The sequence below is a fragment of the Amblyomma maculatum genome, chromosome 9, assembly GCF_055883805.1.
Source record: "Amblyomma maculatum isolate TAMU_Amacu chromosome 9, ASM5588380v1, whole genome shotgun sequence".
In the NCBI taxonomy this organism is placed as follows: domain Eukaryota; kingdom Metazoa; phylum Arthropoda; class Arachnida; order Ixodida; family Ixodidae; genus Amblyomma; species Amblyomma maculatum.
This window is the reverse complement of record NC_139352.1, coordinates 81,224,400-81,246,358: the sequence shown is the minus strand read 5'-3', so window position 1 is coordinate 81,246,358 and position 21,959 is coordinate 81,224,400. Positions and strand designations below refer to the sequence as shown.

The window sequence follows — 21,959 nt, the reverse complement described above, 5'->3', positions numbered from 1 at the left end:
GATTGACTGTATGATAGTCTGATTAGTCAGCTAAGAGGAGGGAGCGCGAACCCGCCGCTTGATCAGTCGGCGTGCCACCTGCCTCCCGACAGTATGTAAGTTCTTGTTTTTGACGTAACGGTAGTTTCCGGCTCAGCAGAACGGATAGGCCTGGCTGGCGACGGCCACGCGTAGCACAAGCGTCCGGCCTGTGCAGCTGCTTGCTGCAATGCCTGGAGCGCGCGACATACTGTAGCGCGAAACGCTGGAGTTTCGTCGCAAAACAGACGCATATATGTCACAAAAACTGTCATACATCAGTTCCAGAAAGAAAAGTACAGCATGTTGTTCCATAATGGTTCATTATCAATTTTCCATTTGGGATCCATTTGGTCCAGACACATTGGTCACTGGTGAAGTAGCTCCGGCTTTCATACGTCCGTGGCAAGCAACCGGGCTTCACCATTGGCTGCGTTTCGTCGCCAATCCAAGATTGGCCGCAAGCTGCTTTTGCGAAACCTGTCATAACACCGACGTCCCGTCACGCACAATGAAATGGGAAATGCACATCCATTTCGAACGGATGCTTGTAAGTTTCACAACTCCACCGTAACTCTAGGTAGTTGCTCTCCTCCACGTTCTGACTCATCCATGGTAACAACGAAAAGAAAAAAAAATTTCCCGGCGATTACGTTACTTCCGAACGCGAAATTTGAGCGCAGCTCATCAGCTGTTTCACCTTTTTCGGTGGATTGAGGCAAAGGTTTCGAACAAGACATGTATGTACAATTACAAGCAACTATTTCATTTTTCACATGTATTCTTTCAAGAAACACAACACTAGCAGTTCTTGACAGTCATGAAGGAAGCTTTGTGGTCGGAGAAATGAAGAGAGCAATTAACGGGAGGTTGCGGGAGGCAGTGCGTGGGCCCATAGGAACGTTGCGCTGCGGCGAAGAGACTAATGCCACAATATGCAGACGAGAAGAAAGAACCTTATAGCCAAAGTTAGCAAGCGTCTCATCGAATTTCTAGCAATATGTTTTAAAAGAAAATGAAGGCGGACTAGATCCGGGACAGGACTTCCTCGAAAGCCAAGGGACAATCGGCTAGAGATCCGGACTATCAAACTAGCTGTATATAGGCAAACTACATTAAAACATGCTTTTCTCTCTCTGCGTGTGAATTTTCGGTTACTATACGTTACCTTACAGTTCGGTATGGGCGCTCACATTATTCATGAATTATTATCTTTGCAGTGTGTACCATGTGTGGCCACGTTTTCCACTTGAGCTCTGAAGCATGCCTTTCATAATTGGTTCACAGGAATCGAAACGCGCAGTATCTGTTCCACTTCTTTCTGTGGACACCTAAATCGTGCCGTGCCGTAAGGGAAGGAAGGGGGGAGTGAAAGTGGAGCTGGTTACAATGGAAAGGCGCAGTATCTGTTACACTTGTTTCTGTGGACACCTTAATCGCGCCGCAAGGGAAGGAAGGAAGGTAGGAGTGAAAGTAGAGCTGGTTACGAGGGACAACGGCGACGACGACGCGAAACCTAGAAACAGGCGCCAAAGAGCTGCGCTCTAAAACTGAAATCTGGATGAATGCCAAGAACGTCGGAACAGTCTTTCAACTGGCAATATTGTTTATCCAAGTGTGCTGTGCTGTAAGTCACTTCTGAGCACATTGCTACTGGCAGTGAGCTATACTCGGGGACACTTTTTCTTGGCAATGGAGCCAAAGCTACAGATCCGAAACGCATCATCTTCCTACGCAGCTGAATATAGTCCCTAGTTGCATGAGCAGTTTCTGCAAAAACAAATTGAAATCATAGCGCTAGTTATTTATACGGTATATTTCTTATAACTTAACCGATTTTCCGAAACGAAGCTGTTATGCCTAAAACATTTTTCTTGGTTCCACCGGGTTTTCTCGTGTAATGTCTGTCGCGGGTTTTCGAGGCGCCCCGACTTTGCGAACAAGATGGCGACTGTCGCCTGTTCGGGTCGTTCCAGTTCTGGTTCGTCCACTCCGCAGCGGTTGGAAGCGTTTTCACCAAACAAGACTCGAGTCAAGTTTCAAGAGACGCTGGCTGCCGAAGCAAACGAACGAAATGATCTGCAACGTCTATGCAGGCCGAAAGCCGCGCGGTCGGACTACATGGCGGAGCGACACGTTTAAAGACGCCCCGCCTGCCTACCTTTGCGTAACGTGTCCCCGAGTATAGTACAGCGGCATCGACACTGGAGAAGGGTGACGAAAAAAAAAATGTTTTAGCTTTAGGTCGGCTTATGTATTGTATAAGCATCACTGCGCTCACATGCAAGGCTTACATACCTATCAAATCAACTCCATTATCTGCCGGCTGCATCCATTATCCCCGAGAACCTACGAATATCATCAACTCGCTTCGTTTCGGCCACCCCAGGCTCCCCTTGTATTTCCTTGGAATCCGGTCAGTGTACTCGACCATCGCTTATCTCGCCTTCAGATTACACGTCCTATCCATATCTTCTTCTTGATTTTTACTAGTATGCAATTAAATCGTGTTTCTTCCCTGGCTCATTGTGGTCGATTCCTGTCTGTTGACGTCGCACCTATCATTGCATTTTCCATAGCGAAATCTTCGCCAGCCTCCACTGTTCTGCTCTATATATGTCAGTATACCGGTGAGATAAAGCTGTTATATACATGTTTCCATTCAAGGACACTGGTAAGCTGCCCTCTGTGATCTGAGAATACCTGCGAAATGCGTTGCGCATAATTCTTTCTCTCCAAATGACTACACTCCCGTAGTACGGATCTGCCGTCACTACCTGCCCTATGTAGACGTACTTCCTCATCACCACTTCCGGCGCTCCGATGCTTATCGTAAAGAGGTCTGTTCCCTTACAAGGCCTTTGAACGTAACCACGGTTTCCTTTAAAAAATTGAGATCCACCGTTCCGTTTTGCCTGTCTACGTCATTAATTATGATCTGCAATTCATCCGTAACTTAGCATGACATTCGCATCAGTGAATCGCATATTGCTAATGTATCCTTCATTAACTCATCCATTATTATTATATTATTCATCATTATTCATGAATAAGACTAATAGTATTATAAATAAATAAATAAACTCTTAACCCCAATTGTTCCAAATCCAAATCTCCGGATACCTCACCTTCCGTAAACACTCAGTAAACAGTACCGGTGAGATCTTCACGTACGTGCCTCCCTGTCTGACACCCTTCCTTAAATGGATTTCAAAACTCTCTATGATCGTCTATGGCCGCTGTGCAACCGCTGTAGGTATTTTCCAGCATGTTTAGATATATGTCTCTTCTACGCCCTGGGCCCATAGGGATCGTCGCATAACACGCATTTCTATCTCTTCAGAAAATTCTAACCTGCTTTCAGATCCAACTACCGGACGTTTAGCAGACTAAAGCCACCGCTATAAAGGTCGCAGTATTCCAGGGTAGATTCGCGCAGGCGATCATTGCACTCAGTGATGTCGAATACGCGATGTGCACAGCGGGGAAAGACGGAAAGACCGAAACAAGGAAGCCATGAAAGAGAGAGAAAGAAGAAATAATGGAAAAGAAAGAGATTGTAGATAAGATAGAAGCTGCAATCAAAGTGACACATTAACGAAAAGGCAAACTATCTAAAAGCCAAAACGATCAAGTGATAATCAAGCGGTTGTCTACAAACAAAGCTGTAGGCGCAAGTGCAGATGGGTGATTAGCGAAGTTGCTTTCCGTTATTTTTTCGTCTCTTTCCCTCTCCCTCTTTCAAGGTGCGCATTCCTGTAAGGACTCGCGTATGCGAACCACATCGATCCACTCTGCCGGAATCGAATCGAAAGGAGGTCATTCACGCGCTACTCAGAGCTAGGGAATAGCTAGGGAAAAGGAAAGAAAAAGAGGCAAATAACAAAGAAATAAAGGTGGGGATGTTTTTCCCCGGCAGCTGCAGCAACCGGCAGCGCATTTCGGAGATGGCGGTCACGCCACGGTCCGTGCCAGCTCGGTCGAAGCAGTATCGCGAATAGCAGCGCTAGCGCCTATTAAACGACACACGCCGTCGGTTGCAGTGGTTCTACAACTAGACGCAAGGGGAAAGCCGCGCGCTGAGAGAAAACAAAGAAAATAAAATAAAACAAGAGCTATACCGAGGGGAATAAAGCGCGCCCAACTCGGAAGGAAAGTCGAAGAGGCGTGGCTATTTTCTTTTTTTTACCAGTTTCAGACACTTCTGTTCTATTTTTCAGTCTTCCGTAGTTTGCACCGGACAACAATAGCTGGTACACTACATACAGGAGGTGACGGGCAACTCTTTACAACTAATTTGCAAACCGCGTTGTGTTTCTTATGCAGCTCGTGATTGACGAATCAGACATCGTGCTTACAGCGCAGTTCGAGGGCCGCCACAGTTCGTGCCGTATCGTTCGGCTACGCTAACAAAAAAAAAAAAAAAAAACCCTTAAGAACGCTGCGTATTCAATACCGTCACCCTCATAAATTGCAATGACAAGCTCTTGCAAAAAAGCAAAGCTCTCTCTCGCGACTTCCGAATTCCGTTACAATGTAAACAATTCTTAACTTTCAAAAAATAAACAGGTTCTTGATAACAATCAAAAGCATTACTACTTCATTAAACAGAACAAAGCCAGATACCTACCCGAATGTAAGGGACACGAGCTCCTGTACACATAAGCCGGACAAAGACCAATGTGTATTTCAATGAATGCTTGCTTGCATATTACAATATATAAACATCCGAATGCTAAAACTTCGTATGAATCTTGCTCGTTTTTTCTCCCCTCTCTCTCTCTCTCAATATAAACACGCGTGAAGCTCGGAATAGGGAATGTTAGTCGCTCCAGCACAAATACTTGCCGCAGATTAGCAGATGCCGCCGGATACGCAGAGCTAGCACTTCCCCTCCGAGAACCCTTGCAGCTGTTTCTGAAAGCCGACCGGGAATGCCAAGCGCGACTAACATTTATACCGCTCAGCCGGAGATGTCAGCGACGCCAGAATGTCGCGGGTGACGCAGCACTGAGCCTGCGCCCTTTGCTAAGCAACGCAGCGGGCGACGAACAATTCAATGTCAAGCATAAAGTCAAAACATGACGCCAGAGAAAGTGCGCCTCTGAGGGTGAGAAGTGAAGGTCACCAGAAGAAAGGGAATAGAGGGAGAAAAGAAATACGAAAATAACGGAATTTCCGGGCATGGAATCTCGCTAACTTTGAGCGAACGTCGGCTTGATGAAGCTTTACCGAGTGATGAGTGAAACTGACCGTAAGCTGGCTTCATGTACCGTCTTTGCCAAAAGTACCCAGGCTGCATGTTTTGCTTTTCGCTCGTATTCTAATGACAACATGGATTACCAGAGGATCCCAACTTGCTGAGAAGTGAGGAAAGGAGCTCGCCTTCACTTTGCACAGATTTACAGCTTCAGAAGTGGTACGAATTCTCCGCTACCCGACTGAGAAGCGGAACACGCAGCCTGGTTACTTTTGGCAAAGACACATCTGTACACGTACTAAAACTAAATGTTTTATCGAGTGGATTCTTTCCTCTTCAAGTGCTAACTCTTTTCAACAATTTTCTTTTTTTTTTTTTTTTGTTCACAGGCACTATATGCCACCACGTTGCTGATGCAATGGCTATATAGTACTACACCACGCCCGCGGAATCCAATCCTGGCTACCGCTGACCCATTTGATGTACCCGAAATGATAAACCACCCTCGTGATGAGCATGTGACAGGGCACGACGAAGACGTCAAATTAATCCTGAGGCCTCGAATACGGCTTCCTTCGTATCCTTCTTTCGTAGAGCTTTTGGGCGCCAAGCCTCCCATATGTTATAACTACCGTTCAAGCTTAACGGTAAAAGACTTTTTTTTTTTTTTTTTCACTGACCGCGAACGAACGTTCCCTTTTATAGCGGCCGTGCCCGTATCTCTACACGCAATCGGTCACGATGGTTATCCGGTTTCGAAAACGTGCCAGACGCTGTCAAAGCGCTATCCCGTGCCGCGTGGTGTTGTCCCATTTCGACGTGCCCGTCCTTGGAGAAGGGGGGGGGGGGGGGGACGCAGCAAGGAGCTTCCCTCCGATAACTGGCGTACGCCTCCCTTATCGCGGTCGGTCAGCAGAGGAGGAGGACCAGAGATAAAAGCAACGGCAGTGCGCGCGGACTCGGAGAGCAGCAACTCGGACGCACGCAACTGGGTTTCCGTTGAGAATTGTGCACCGGGGTTAAAGTCTCCAGGCAGGGAATAGTGGTCGCGACAGTGTGGGTCAACTTGCTGGACACGCCTTACTCAGCTCACTTGATCCCTTCACAAACTTGACTGAGCTCCTCGTAGCCAATAGTACGGTGTGGCAGATAGTCCCAAGTTTGCCCAAGTGCCACCATGCTTTCGGTCCGGACAGCAAACAGGCAAACCGAAAGCGATACCCGCGCCATCGTACGGCGGCAAATACAATTTCCCACTGCCTGACGCTAGTTCTAGTTACGCCAGCGCTGCACGACTTTAAATCGCGAAGGCACGATTTCGGGCCTATCCTCTTCCACAGTCCTCTCCCCCTACTCTCTCTCTCTAGAGCTCGTCCTCTAACTGCCAGTGAAGCTCGACCACGCCGCCGTTGCCGCTTCAGCCTTATCGCCCTTTTATCGCAGTTGCAACCGGCGACGCCAGGGAGAGCTCCCGTCACTCTTAACGGACGCCGATCTCGTCTAGCACTTCTTCGTGGACGGCGTCCAAGCGCGTCTGCCTCTCCACCGGCCTCCCGAAATCAGCGTCGCTACTAATGCGGGCCCGTTGCTTCTTCCTCGTTCGCAAGACCGTATAAGCTTCGGGCGAGGACGGCAGTTCCATGCAGCGTCAGTGGAAGTTGCACGCTTGTGACTTCACGTGGGCGGCGCTTCACTGCACGGGTCGCCATCGAAAGCAGCTCCTCTTGACCGGCCCTGTTGGCAACGAGAGCCTCGGTGTGCCCAGCAGTTATTTCCAGTTTTTAGATGTAAATCAGTGGCCAGAAGAATATTTCGTTATAAAGAAATATCGAAGTAACGGGCGGTTCTCTGGATTGATACATTAAATGCGCAGTGAGGAAAGGGGTGGAGTGGAAGGGATGGGAAAATTGGGCGAAGGAAGCGCAGCTACTGAAGAACAAAAACTCGGCCGCATTAATACCAGCACTCCGTCAGGAAGGCTAGAAATAATTAGAACCGTGTCTGAACATAGGGATTCGTGAAGAAAGGACTAACGAATTAAATAACTAAAGGGAAAAAGAAAGAAAGGAAACTGGAGCTGCCCAGAAAGATATATACTGCCCCCAGAAAATGTGATCATACCGAAACGATATGGGGTAAAAAGAGGCCAAAGGAGACAGTCTGTGTACCCGCAAACTTTTTTCTCTAGACTATTTCATTCTTTTTTTTTTTCTTTTTGCGATGGCCCCTTGTCCCATTATGTGGCAAACGAAAGCACATATCCGCCCCGCGGCGCCAACTGCAAGTCGATCATCTTGCATAAACGATGCACGCAACTGGCAAGGACGGTTTGGCGATCGGACAGGCAAGAAGGGCGGCCGGCCCCAGGCAAGAGGTTCGTTTTCGCTTTTGCCCTTATCTCGGCTGCCGGCGCCAGTCCTGTTTTACGGGCCGCACGCGAGGTGGCCGGCGCGGCGGCAGCGGTGTCGTGTCCAGCGATCGCGGCGCTCAGAACGACAACCGCGGAATTCTTCCACGGCTCTTGGGGTCGCCTCGCAGAAAGAGAAGAATAAACAGCCTCCTCGGGCAGCACAGGCGACGGCTCGGCTCCGCGAGAGATGGCGATATTTAGGGCCGGAGAGAGGGGAGTAGATTCTTGCAGGGGACTAACTACACGACACGCCAGAAACGGAGTTTTCGGTTCCAAAGAGAAGATAAGCAGGCACGAAAGAGTGGGACAGACTTTTCGACTCTCTTCGCGGTGATAGCTGTATCATACACTCTCTCACCGCACTCGCTGCAACAGCCGTCACAGCAAGGGATAATTACACTCCCATCATATACACACAAAATGTCTCAACACAAAACTAGATAACTTCAGTGTTGGCCGCTGTTAGCCTCCTAACACATATAATAAAAACCAAAGGATTCAGCCTTAGCTGTTTCCTTTCCCGCGGCGCGAAGAAAAATATAATCGAAGCAAACTGTAAGAGCAATGTTGCTAAGGGTTCCACTTCGTTATATGTATATTTCGTTATATGCAGCCACAAACGTGGACAGCCCTTCTCTGCAAATGTGCAGATTTCTGCATTGACAACTGGCGTGTTTGGAAGTCCCACAAACTATGTACAAAATCTCATACATAACTTTGATCATGACAAGGAATTTCAATGTACTATGACATCATCACCTTCCATTCGTACCCTAACCTTATTTTCCTTTTCCCCATTCCCCAGCGCGGAGTGCGGAGTAGCAGGCCAGGGTATTTTACCACAGGCCGACATCTCCGCCTTTTCTCATTAAATACGTTTTTCTCTCTCCCATTACCACAGGTGACAAAGAGGAGGCTTTCCGGACTTGCAGCCCCCTGATTACTCCAGAACACAGAGTAAATGAACGGAAGCGCCCATTCTCCAACCTATCTCGATAAAAATTAGAACGCGGCAGTATTCGGACAAGGCGCATACCGCAACCAGAGAGAGCTCTGACCACTCCTCGTTCAGCTTTCTGGAACAACTTTTTCATTGAGGCAAGTATGGGATTTTTTAAGATACTGTTATGTGCTGGTTGACGGCAGCGGTCTAAGCTTACAATGCGTGGTAAACATGTTTTTTTTTTTTTTTTTAGTTTAGCCTGCGCTCACAACGAGTAACTAACACTGCCACAGAAAACAAAAACGCTGGGGGGGGGGGGGGGGGGGAATCTGCGGATATGCTGATTGATACGGTGAAGTTACACAATATGAAAAAAAAAAATACGTTAAAAATTATTCCCCCGAAGTCGCCCAAAATCTCGGTACGTGCCCAGCAGACGGAGTCGCCACCTGTACGCTGGACAAGCAGCTAGTGATGGCGCCATACAACTTGTGCTTCAGTGCTATACTGTGTGTTTGTGATCTGGCACGGCCGGTGCGCTCTCCCTCGAGACCGGCCGTGGTTCTGGCAGCCGTGTGTAGCTTCCCTGAATGCGCTAGATGGCGCGACAATCGGTTAGCCTTGAAGTTTTGGAAAAATCAGGCTTCACGATTTCATTTGGACAAGACAGTTTCACAACAAGGTATGGTGGCGGCGTTTGACCCCGGAGTGCACCGCAGCAGTAACTGCATGTCAAGACAAAAATGCGTTTGTTTTTTACACGGTCAGCTCCGGATGTAGTGCTGGCAGGCTTCGTTTTATAAGAATCCGTTAAGCGACGTATTCTTCCTTTTGGTGCTATTTGCTGAGCCTGTGCTAAAAGGGGCACAAATATCGAAACCACTAGCTATAAAAAAAAAAAAAGAAAACAGCGTTAGGCCTGTATTATTTCTTAAATCAAGGAGGAAGAAAAATTTTCCCATACATAACACAACTGATGGAAAAGTTTAACCTCCACAAAACGAGAAACTACCAGAAGAGGAGAGAGGCCTTTCCAGGGGAATCTCGTTCCCTCGCGTCACATCCATTATCTCATTCCAGGCCCTTTTTGTTACAACGGAGTTTCATTGCGCCCCGTACACGTGGAGCTACGCGCGAGTATGGCCCACACCTGTCAGACAACCCGAGGCTGACTGAGAGCTCTCTCTCCCCTTTCTTCTCTCCGCTTATCACAGCAATTTAGGCTCTCGTTCACTTCCTTTTCTCTTTGTTTCTCCTCTCGCGGAGCGTCAGAGAAAGAGAGGAGGAAACAGAGGGAGAAGAAAGCGGCCGCTCTCGTGTCGCGCAATGCGCAATAGGTCTGCATCCGCGCGAGCGTACACAAACCGCAACCTAGTTATTTTCTCTCTCTCTCTCTCTCTCTCTCTCTCTCTCTCTCTCTCTCTCTCTCTCTCTCTCTCTCTCTCTCTCTCTCTCTTTATATTGGGTCAAATTGTGCCAATTCTCGTCGTCGCGCTTGGTTACATGGGCAGCAGTTTGCAGGGCGACAGCGACAGATTTTCGCCCCCCGAACACAGTTCAGGCCCAACCACGGAGAAATGAACGCGCTGCTATATCTCGACTTGTTATTAAAAATGACGGGGCATATTGATGCTCCTAAATAAAAGAGACGAGTCAAAGGGTCAAGATGATGTGCCCCTTAAGGTTCTTAAGCAGTACTGTAAGGCAGTGTCTTGGCATCTTTATGAAATTTATCAGCAACCTCTTGCTGAGGGCCAGATAACAGACGAATAGAAAGAAGATGATGCTGTATCCGTTCTTAAAGGCTGTTTACTGGCTTATTTTTCTCACTCTGGTAGTACCCGACCCAATGCTGTGTTCGGCCTCCTTGAAGCAGCTTTCTTTCATACATGGTTTCTCATATCTCGGAAGCATGTGTTTAAAAGAGAATTTTCATTGATTAGACTGTTTCTAGAATTTAATCACATTATGGCTGTAGTATTTTGTGGCAAAGGTCGGATTGCTGTTTTCCGATTGATAAAACGCTATCTATACTGTCTACAACACGATGTTAATTAAATTCAAGCTTCAACACCTCAACAATGAGGAAATTATCATCGGTTGGACTGAATACTATTTGACTATACAGAAACAGGTAGGTGGCACTTCCTCGAGTTCCACTTTTCTCACATCATGGCGCCCCCAGAACTCAGTCAGTCATTCTCGTTTCTCACAGTTTTATAAATAAAATGTCAAATTGAATAACTTCTAAACAGTGACTGCATGACGTGACTGTTCTTTGTATTTTGTTGCCACATGTGAGACAGGTTCCACACAGCTGCAGGACAATAGCTAAATAGGTATTCCATGTTTTTTAACATCAAGTTGTTTCGCGTCAGGTTCACACACATCAACACATCACACATCAACTCAACAAAGTTTCGCACGGGTAATGAAATTGAGTGATCAAATAACTAGAAGTGAATCAAGTTACAGAAAAGTTGGTGTTATTTGTGTGTTGTTTTTTTTTTTTTTCCCCGAAAGAGTGACTTGGGTCTCGCATTGCGATTCCAAGAATCTGTAGTTCGAAGTAAAATATAAGCAGCCCATTTCATTGAATACATACGAGGTCAGACAAGTGTCTCAGTGGGAATACATACGAGGTCAGACAAGTGTCTCAGTGTGCAAACAGATTCCATTTCTGGTTCCAGGGTAGTATGCAAATGTTTCAGTGTAGTGATGCTGCCCTATGGTTTCCTTTCTTAAAACTGGAATGACAGTGCCAGTTAATGTCAACAAAAGCAAACGTATGTAAAGGACAGATAACAGTTGTTTCGAAATATTTCGCCATACCAAAAGGGCAAAATTTGTTCAATTATCTTCAATAATTAATTAATTCCATGACTAATGAATTAGAACTAAATTTGGCATCAGGAGTACGTGAAATGGATAGAAGGAAAGTAGCAGCATGGTTAGGGCGCCAGTAGATGGCGATTTTCTCAATCGGGTATTGATTAGCAAGGGCCCTTGGCTATTCGTAGAGCAGCCATTTTTGTATTTTCCTCGCGTGGAAGCTATAGGCATTGTCTATAGCCTCCGTGGCTGCTTTAGCAGCTTCAGGAGCTGTCGCGATCAGTTCCTTTTCTGATGCCTGCGCTGCCCTATAGGACAGCTGGCAGCCTAGCCTATTGACGACCCTGTCTTTCGACTAAAAACAAAAGCTGCATTGGTCACGGATCTGCTTTGCCTTTTCCGTTTTCAGCCTTTTCAATAACGCTTCATCTTTTCTTCCGCCATCTTGTTTCTGTGGCTTCATAGCCTCAATAAAGAAAACTGCAGATCTCACGATGCAAATGGGGAACGGATGCATTAGTACCATCGACCATGATATCTTTACTGAGAGCATCCAATAGCGCCCGTGATCAATTCACCTATCAATTCCCCATCTAGACCTCTTCCCTCGCCTCTGCGATGTGTTCCCGTTGGATTCTGCAGTCAAGAAGTTGCACGGGTGAATATGGCACGTCGTTGTTGGTTGCATATTTGCAGCTTCTCTGCTCTGCTCCGGGCTCGTGCACGTGGTCTCGCCGAGCGCTGCCTTCTCCTATTGAGAAGCCCGCAGCTGCCGGCGCCTGTTGCCGTTGTGTTTATCACGCACGTCTCAGACATGGCGTAAGCGGAAAAAAAGGCAGAGGCACTTGCCCTCGAGACGAAGAGGCAGAAAACAGACGGAACGGGGTAAATGATAAGACCGAGAATAATGAAAGAAAGAAGAGAATAAAGATGGAAAAAAAAAAGATGAAGCTGAGCTAGCCTTCTTTTCATACGTCGGTGCGCAGAGTCGAGGAAAACCTGTGTGCATGTATATAGTTATGCCGACACGTATACCATTCCTGAATTCCGCCGAGAATCGGTGTGGCAGGCAGAAAATGTGGCAGAGGAGGGAACGAAATGTAAAAAAAAAAAAAAAAGAAAAGAAGAAGAAGAATGAAAGAACTCTGTGTGGCCGTCACAGTATAAAGGCGTCAGTTTACCCAGGTAAACTAGGTTCGATCACTTTTCGTTCGGTCTGACTTCGCATTAGTTCTTTGCGACGATCGATCGTTCTCTTCCCCTTTTTGAAGATACAAGCGAGAGTGAGTCAGTGTGCACCAGCGCACTAACTTATAGAGGTTGTGCGCTAAGCACAGGAAAAAGGCTCCCGTGTTTTCTGGCTATGTTATTATTATGCACGAATTTGCCGAAATCAGGAGTACAGGAATAGCTCACTTTTCAATCCTTGACGCCACCTCCATCGCAATAAGGGAGCAATTACTCGTTGACATCCACCCAAGCGCAGCCATGGGGCTACAAAGGAAAACTGTGCAGCTTTCTCATAAATAGCTAAAGAGAAAATCGTCCTGGTCAATGAGTAACTAGTCCCTTATGACGAATCTACTCCACCTTGGGGGATTCCCCTAAACATTTCACCAACACCTCCATCGCAGCGTCGGTAAAGAACAGTTCAGAGCGCAAATTGCTGGGCTAGCCGGTTCATAACGACTACAAAAAAAGAGTTAGCTGCCTACAGTGGAGCGACCGTGGGCTCGCTCAGAAAACCTATAGTAGACATTATTAGGTAGAGGCACACTTTTATGTCCACGTTTACTCCCTATCTCAAAATCCAGTCAACGTTCGCCTGATCGTAGTCAGTCCTAAACAGAGATAAAAAAAAAAAAAAAAAAAAAGCACGTCTAGGTTGACCAGGCTTTACAGCTGAACGTTTACTCGAAGGAAGTCAAGAACAAAGGGAATAAGGTGGCGATTTAGGGAATTAGGTGGTATATCATTTTCATGAGTTGAGGACAACCCAGGGGGCTATGGAACGAAAAATGGTAGGGGTAACATTAAGAGATAGGAAGCGTGCAGAGTGGGTCAGAGAAATAACTCAAGTTACCGACATTCTAATGGAAATTAAGAAGAAGGACTGGACGTGGACAGGACATGTAGTACGAAGAGAGGATAACCGATGGTCGCTTAGAGTAACAAACTGGATTCCAAGGGAAGGAAAGCGTAGCAGGGGGCGGCAGAAAGTTAGATGGGCGGATGAGATTAAGAAGTTCGCAGGGGTCAAATGGATGCAGCTAGCGCAGAACAGGGCTAATTGGAGAAATATGGGAGAGGCCTTCGCCCTGCAGTGAGCATAGTCAGGCTGATGATGATGATGATTTTCATTGCACGATTACCGAACAGACGCTGCACGCGGTTGCTGCCGATCACCAAAACACTTGTTATCGGTTTGCGTGTTCCGAGAGCCTCCATCGTCTCGAAGTTCGGTTCCTTGCTTTTGTCACGCAACGGATAGTAAGGCTGCATTTCTTCGGTAAAGGGCGCTCAATCGAAACTCGTCTGGCTGTTCGAGTAATCAGTTTCCTGCAAGGCTTCAGTCGATCGAGTTCCTGTGTAGCGACGGCGTGACATGTGTCGAACTTTGATCGCGCCGCGATAGCTTTCGCGAGGACCTTACGTAGCATCCGATGAAGATAATGATGATGATGATGATGTGGTTTCCTCTCTGCATCGGGTGGGCGCAAAAATGTACCCCAGCCGTTATTTCAGAGAAAAGATGTGAAGGTAGAAAAAAAGAAAGGAGGGGGAGGCATGCAGAATGAGATAGGAGAACTGAAAGGAAGAAATGAGGGGGAGGGGATAAAGAAACAGTGTCGACACAGGTCACTGAGCGCTCTGCGGGACAGCCTCGCTACATTCTACGGTGAAATATAGCCAGCGCGACAAGCGTCACCAGTCTGTATAGCTGGCCACTACGATACTCGAACTCGCACGGAAACCATCTCCCAAATGTTCTTTCAGTGCTCCCGCTAAGCCTTACGGAAGCGGCGTGATCTCGCCATCCCCCTCTTGACAGCAAATTCATGACGCTGCTGTCGAGCAGTGGAAACAGTACTCCCATCTATCATCGAAATGCTATGCTAATGGCGCCGCTCTGTTAAATGCACTAAAATGCTCGGGGAGCTATATAAGTATAAAGGCCGAAGTGAAGATTACTGCGACTATAGCGAACAAATCTTCCAGGGCTTGTTGGCCACCGCCGAGCACGAGTGTATCCATGGCCGTTCAGAACGGCTTTGTCTACCCAATCGGAGGTTCGATTTGTCCCCATTTACTTGTAGACTATCAGGCTGTGTAATCTGGCCCGATTAGAAGTGTTTGTCCCTAATTCCCTAAATCGCCACCTATTCCCTTTGTTGCTGATTTTCTCCGAGTAGAGGTTAATCTGTAAAGTCTGACCATCCTAGGCGTGTTTTTTTTTTTTTTTTTTCACGTTTGTTTACGACCGACTACGAGCAGGCGACCGTTGATTGGATTTTAATAGGTAGTAAAAGGGGACATAAAAGTATGTATATATATATATATATATATATATATATATATATATATATATATATATATATATAAAGACGACGCGCTTTCTCTTCCGGCTTGTCGCGCATCGTTTGCTGTATAACGGCGCTGTTACGTCACTAAGCCATGAGTGACCAGCGCTAGAGAGGTTGCGCTCCGCATGCCGCCGCCGACCGCTGATTGGTCGAGCGCGACACAAAAGTAGGTCACGCGGAGAGGAGGTTAAGAGAGGAGGTGCGAAACAGATCTGCACTCTCCCGTTGGTCATGCGATCCCAAGACCACTCTGAAACGCTTATTTTTGCTTCGAAGTATTGCCGCACGCAAAGCGTTAGAGACTCAGACGAACAGTAGCTCTGAGCAAGAGAGGACAAAATACTCTCGTTACCAGTTCATTACGTTGTGCTAACCTTTCGCTAAAGCATGCTCATCAGTGCACCCTGAGAACTAAACTTGTGACTTCTTTCTGCTGGTATTTCAGCGCTGTTAGTGTTTGCACAGACGCGCAGCCGCACCGGAATGTATCTCGGGTACGCACGTACTTTGCAAGCCAACGTCAGCACAAGTCAGGTATTGAGATGCGCATAGCCCCAGATAAAGAACCCAATAGCATGCTCCATAGGCACGAGCTGAGATCCTGAGCAATGAAGAGGGGATCGTATAGAGAAACAAAAAGAAAAGAAGCGACGGTCGTAGGGTCCGTGACACGTATATTTAGGGACGCGCAATCGATCGGAGCGCTCGATCGCGACGCCCGGTGCAGAGCACAAGCGAAGGTTGTGCAAGGGATAGGGTCGTGGGGGAGGGAGGGCGGGTCGAAGTGGTGCCGCGGCCCAAACGTCACAATACGGAGCGGAAGCCCGGTGTGAAACCCGAAAGGAAGCCGGAAGAGAAGGTCATGGGGAAGCCGGAAAAAGAAAAAAAAAAAATATAGGAGAAGATTAAGAAAGAGACGCGCACAGGCGGTGAAGGAGGTACGAGTCAAGAGTGGCGAGAATTGGCACGCAGACATGTGGCTAAGAGAAGAAAAATAAAGTTCACGCAGGGTAGGACAAAAACGTTGCTCCACCGTCGAGCCAGGCATCGCGGCACGAAAGAACGAAGGCAGCCAGGCACGAAAGAACGAAGGAAAGAAAGGGTGGAAGAAGCAAGGCATAAAAAAGAAAGAAAAAAGAAGGAAGGTTTGATTGGTTGGTTGGTTTGGTTTATGCGGTTTAACGTCCCAAAGCGACTCAGGCTATGAGAGACGTCGCAGTGGAGGAGTCCGGATATTTCGACCCCCTGGTGTTCTTTAACGTGCAGTGGCATCGCACAGCACACGGACATCGTGTTTTTCGCCTCCATCGAAATGCGGCCAGGATACAATCCCGCGTCCTTGGGTACAGAAATTGAGTGCCCTAACCATTGCACCACCACGGCGGGGCAAAGAAGGAAGGAAGGACTAAGTTTAAAAGAGATGACAACAACGAATAATTCAACATTCAGAGAACAGGTCCTGAACCCCTTAACCATGTGCGCAGAGATTATGAGCGAATGATGAAGTGAGCTTTGTATTTTCGAGCATTATTTAATCCAATGTTACGTAATGCGCTTTGTGTCGGAAATGTTCACACCAGAGCTTCTTTTGCCTTACAGCTATGTTTTCCCCAAGTATGGAGGGAAGAGTTACAAAACGTTTTGTTAGCTTTTGACAAAAAAAAAATACATCGAAATAAGGCAGTGAATTCGAACGAAACTTAGAAACATTGCAGAGAAAAGGCAAAAAGGCAAGCTTCCTCCCTCCTGCTGTACTGAACCACGCCGAATTAGCCGATACTTTCCTTTGTCTCGGATCCACCATAATACTGGAAAGCTTAAAAAAAATAACATTCAATAGTGTAGTAATGAAATCTTCTGAACAATTCTGCTGCTAAAGAATATTTATTCCCTTATCCACTTCTTTTCCACCTCACCATCTCTCCCTCCTCTATGGATAAATATTGCGCACGATATTCGCCAGCTTAAACGTGGGAATAATATTTACCAAATTTTTACAAAAGCGCTACCTGCCTAAAATACGCAGAATAAATCTTCACGGAAACACCTATTTTACCAGCTCAGTGACTGGATTCCGCTCCGCCGTTGAGCCCGAGGTTGTTTGTTCGATTACGCCTGTACACTGAAGCCCGAGTTCCCGTTAAAAAGAGTTACTGCTAGCATCGATTCAAACACAGGCTTTAAAGGAAAGCTATAGCAGTTTTGTAGCCGTGGTGCTGTGTTTCGGTGGGTGCTACTTAGTAAATACTATTATTTTAACCCCATATTGTTGCCGAAATTAATTTGGGATCCTTCACCCCAGTCGAAAAAAAACTACAGAAAATTTTCTGTTGTTACGACAGAATGTCTGTGCGGTTTTTGACAGAAAACCTGTTGTGACAACAGAACTTCCTAAAGTAACATCAGAGCTTTCTTTAGTTACAACAGAAAAGTGCGACTGAACTACAGACAACAGAAAGCTACTACAGAAAAGTACTACAAATCTACAGGAAAATCTGACGTTAGAACTACAGAATATTCTGTCGTATTTTTTACATAGTTCTGTAGTTTTTTTTCGACTGGGACTACAATATGCTTCAACCACCCACCCCTAGTGTCGCTTAACTCATGAATATCAATCAATCAATCAATCCATCATCTCTAATTTAAAGTTAAAACATTCTGCACTCGCTGTGCGTGCACCGTCAAAACGAGGAGAGAAAGCACAGCGGGAAGACCGGAGAAGAGAACCAGTTCCGAAACACAGACGTCACGCAGAACAAGAACGGATGCGAAAAGAGGTAATGCGTGTCACGTGTCTCTGGCGCTCAGCGGGCTTCGTGACGATCTCTACTGGAGAAAACCGGCGGCCAGCGGGCCGTACTGTTCTGGCGCAACGGCGGCATGAAAGGGGGTGTAGCGCTGCAGACGACGCTCGATCGAAGCGAACGCCAAATCCGCTCGTTGGGAGCGAAGTGGTGGCGAAAAACGAAAACGGAGTGTAAGAGGAGGAAACGAATGTGCGCGCCAGAGCGCGGAAAGCTTCCCGCTCGCGCCCACGTTAAAGCGCGAGCTGATGAGCTCTGTTCACTGGGGAAACAAGACCAAAACACAGCGGAAAAGTTTCCGAATTGAGGAAATCGTTATCACGGTGTTATTGCTCTTCGAGCCTCTAGAGAGAGATAAGTAATGAGAAGAGGAGAATAATTAATGAAGTAAAAAATCCAACACGGGCGCTTTAAGCAAAATAAGCTGCCTCAAATGCGAATTATTGTTAAGTCCAAATATACTCGGCTAGTAATAACTGTCCGTCCAGTTGGGTTGAAGTATTCCTAGTTAACACAGATGCGTTGCGCGCTTTCTTGCTTAGGCTCTAGCCGTGCCGTGTTGCGCACAATGCTGCCAGCGATGATGGCTTTATCTTTTTGTTTCTGCGCAAGGAAGAGGCTGATGCTCCTGTCAGACACCAACCGCTCTACAGACGTTCATGTAAGTGATCAAATAAAGTGCAATATTGTGCGTATGAGTCGAAGATGCCGTTCTATGCTCGGCGAGTGACAATAGGCGAAATATTCGGCGCAAGAAGCAACGTAACGTCAGCGCAGCGATTAAGCACATACAGTGGCAGAGCGTCTGCTTCGTGTGCAGGAGCTGCTCGGTTCTATGTACGCCCCTATCACTAACACCTTTGCATTAAAAAGGGCGTTCTTTCAACACCCGTCATCCAAGATCTTCCAACACCCATTTCCACACCCTTTCCACCCCAGCACCCTGTTGACACCTATAAGGGTGTAAAACGTTTCAAGTGTAAGTGTTATATAAGGTGGACCATTTTTACACCTTTTAAGGTGTAAAAATTTTATAGTGTACTGTCGATGGGACTCAAGCGGGTAGTTCCGCTAACAGGTACAAGAATTGGCCATACGCCGGGTCTTTGTTCGATCGGACATTGTGGGGAAAGAAATGATTGATTGATTTGTTTAGTGTGTAACGTAAGAAATGCTCACAAAAGCGGCTGTTCGATATCCGAGACATTGTGGAGGTTTAGAACTTTGTACTTCCTACCTCTGTAGGTCTTTTGTTGCGTCGCTCACTTTTTTCTATTGCGTGCGGTGAAACATCATAGGTATAGCGAAAGATTGGGGCAGACTGTCCTCTCGAAAAGCAGTGGCGCGATAAGTTTATCACTAGGCGTGCAGTAGGCAGGTTTTCGAGCAAGACGGTAATCTTCCACAAAAGTGCTTACTGACCACGTAAATAGAGAGCTGGACTAAAGGTGTAGGTGACACATTTTTCACTAATAACAAGCTGTCAATCACAGGTGAATATCTCGAGTTCACTCGCTCATTCACTTGTAAACTTATATTCATCAATTCACTCGTAATCGCTAATTTCTTCATCACTCAATTGTTTAGAAACTATTCTGTTAAATACTGTAGTCACTTGGCAGAATATTCCTTCATTTATCAATGCTACCCGTCTCTCCCCTAGCTATGACGACATTTACCGGCCACCTCACCCTCTGAATATAAGCTATTAGGACATTTGGTAAGTCACATTAAAAGTAGTATGTGATAGTATCAGAAGCAACGTAACTGCTATAGGTTCATTTCAGTACGCCGGACGTGTTCACTGTCTCTTTTTAATACCACTTATATGACGGTTGTGCATTTAACCTACCACCGTCGCTCTCCGCCGTGTCACGTGACCAGAGCATTTCCAAGCGCCAGAAAACCTGCAAACTCGGCCATGCTACGTGGTCTTGTGAAGTCACACGACTCGCCCCCCCCCCCCCCCTCCCAACTGCCAGAGGATTGGCCTCGCGTGATAGACAGCGGTCATTTTACAGACCCTTCTAAAGCTGACGCATTAAAATGAGTGTCAGTAGCAGCTCAGACAGCACTCACGGTGCTGAACTACGACGGCGCCTCATTTGTTCGAGCTTTCCCCAATTATACCGCGGCACTCCTATAGGAGATATCCAAATAACGTCAAGGGAGCCATTTTGCGGTACACAGCATTGCTTCCGCAGTCAGTACGAGTAGGAGCAAGCGGCGATAACGCGATTTGGTATGCACTCAGCATTTCGAAGCATTACATGCCCCACACAGTGACCGCCTCTGTGACATAGGTGCACACTCCCTATAACCCTGTGTGAAGGCGCGTGAAAGGCGCGCGCGCGCGCCATTTTTTTTAACCAGATCAAGGATGACCGACGGGGCGTGCGCGCGCACGCGCACGTGCGTCTGGGGCGAGCGCAACACGAGTACACGGTGACCGGGACCGCGATTAGGCCAAACCCGCCTCCGCCGCAGGTGAAATTGGTGAACGGGGGGACGACGGCGAGGGGGAGGGTAAGGCAACGGTCGCGTCGCGTGTTTCTTTTTTTGCCGCCTTCCGCATTCACCGCCTGCGGTACAATGAACCACAAAAAACTTCGGGCGGCCCCAATCGGAGCATAAGGGGCGCCTCGTAGTCGCCGCTCCGACTGCCGGCCACGAAGGCGAGGGCGCCAGTTGTTTTGATGGTCATTAAACAAAAACGAAGAGTTCGTTTGAGGCGTCGCTCGTTATCTTCTTACTCATTCAATAAAAAACTAGACGCGAGCAGCAATACGAAAAACTTGCGAGATGGCCCTAGTTCAAAAAGGCCGGGGACGATAGAACAAAGGTGAACAAACAAAAAAAAAATGAAAGGACCAGAAAGAATCAAGAAAAAGAAGAGGAAAATGAGCGGCCATATAGCCTGGCCAGCATCGACCCAGACTCGTCATTACAATATTGCGCGTCATAAATGACAGACGATCGAGATAACAATAGGAAACGACACGAACCCAAAATGAGTCGCGCCGATACAATAAAATAATCAACCAGAACGTTTAAAATAGGAGAAAGGTGTACAACCGTCCCCGCACATAGGTTCCGTTGTATATCCAAGTTTCGACGCGTAACCTTGGAAAATGGAGTTGACTTACGGCGAAGCGAATACGGTATATATTGGTGGCATTATATGCTGATGTGACGCGTCCAGTTTACGTGTGGATTACACGGATCATATCATTTGAATGGTTTGGCATTGTCATTTTATTTTATTTTATTATTGTAAACTTTATTATTGATTTTATTATTGTAAACTATTATTATGTGATGCGGAAGCATAGAGGTGAAATCCGGAGAAAAAACGTAGGGGCTTATCGCCAATTTCAGCAAAACATGCACAAAACATGCACGAACATGGACACTGCGCTGATAACATAACAGTATGTTATGCATCAGATAAAAGTGGCCACCTTCTATGATTTCATCCCATATTTTCATCCCATTTGAAAAGAAAAACGGAAAGAATTGACAGTTGTTTTTTTTTAAGTAAAATGATTGCAACATTATCCCAATGATGCACATCCAGCACATATTCAACATGTCTGCCATGCACTTTATCGAATCGCTGGCGACATTTTTGCGAGAAATAGCTTTAGCTAATCAAGCTTGCCTCTCTCTTGCCTTAGCCTCATTCAGCCCATTTATTTTTATTTTCCCTTTTTGCACAGAGTGACAATCCCACCTGATTACCACTCACAATTCATGATTGGTTCATGAATGGTTTATGATAACAGCGCACCAATGTTCAGGCAGCACTGCTGTTTGTGGGCACCCAACTTATTGAATGAACGAATATAATTAAAAAATTTTATTCATAAATATTCAAGAATGAAAACAAGCTGGCAAATGAGAAGACGTATATAGTAAACCAAAAGCAATATTTAAACTACTCAATCACGTTCCAGCGCAACATTACTATCCCTAAAATTTCTAGCTCTTTAGCCTTTAGCCTTAGGTTTTGTACCAATTTATATGTCAAAAAAATTTATTCACTCACTGACTCACTCACTCACTCACTCACTCACTTAGTAGACCCCTTGCTGACACTTTACACTTTGACAAGTATGTGAATAAATAAATAAATAAATAAATAAATAAATATTTCTACAGTTGG

At 46.5% G+C, this 21,959-nt stretch overlaps 1 protein-coding gene across 2 annotated transcripts in view; it reads right to left on the bottom strand.

Moving 5' to 3' along the window:
• The window catches only part of LOC146179570 (uncharacterized), a 149,486-nt gene that overhangs the window by 25,879 nt on the left and 101,648 nt on the right, over nt 1-21,959 (bottom strand). Inside the window, exon 1 of one of the 2 annotated variants that reach the window (XM_084579227.1) lies at nt 4,867-4,987. The exons of the other annotated variant lie outside the window; for it this stretch is intronic. Within the exon in view, the coding sequence (XP_084435353.1) occupies nt 4,867-4,972 (106 nt within the window). The 5' untranslated portion in view covers nt 4,973-4,987. Of the gene's footprint in view, nt 1-4,866; nt 4,988-21,959 lie in introns of those variants that run through there. 2 annotated transcript variants of the gene reach the window in all.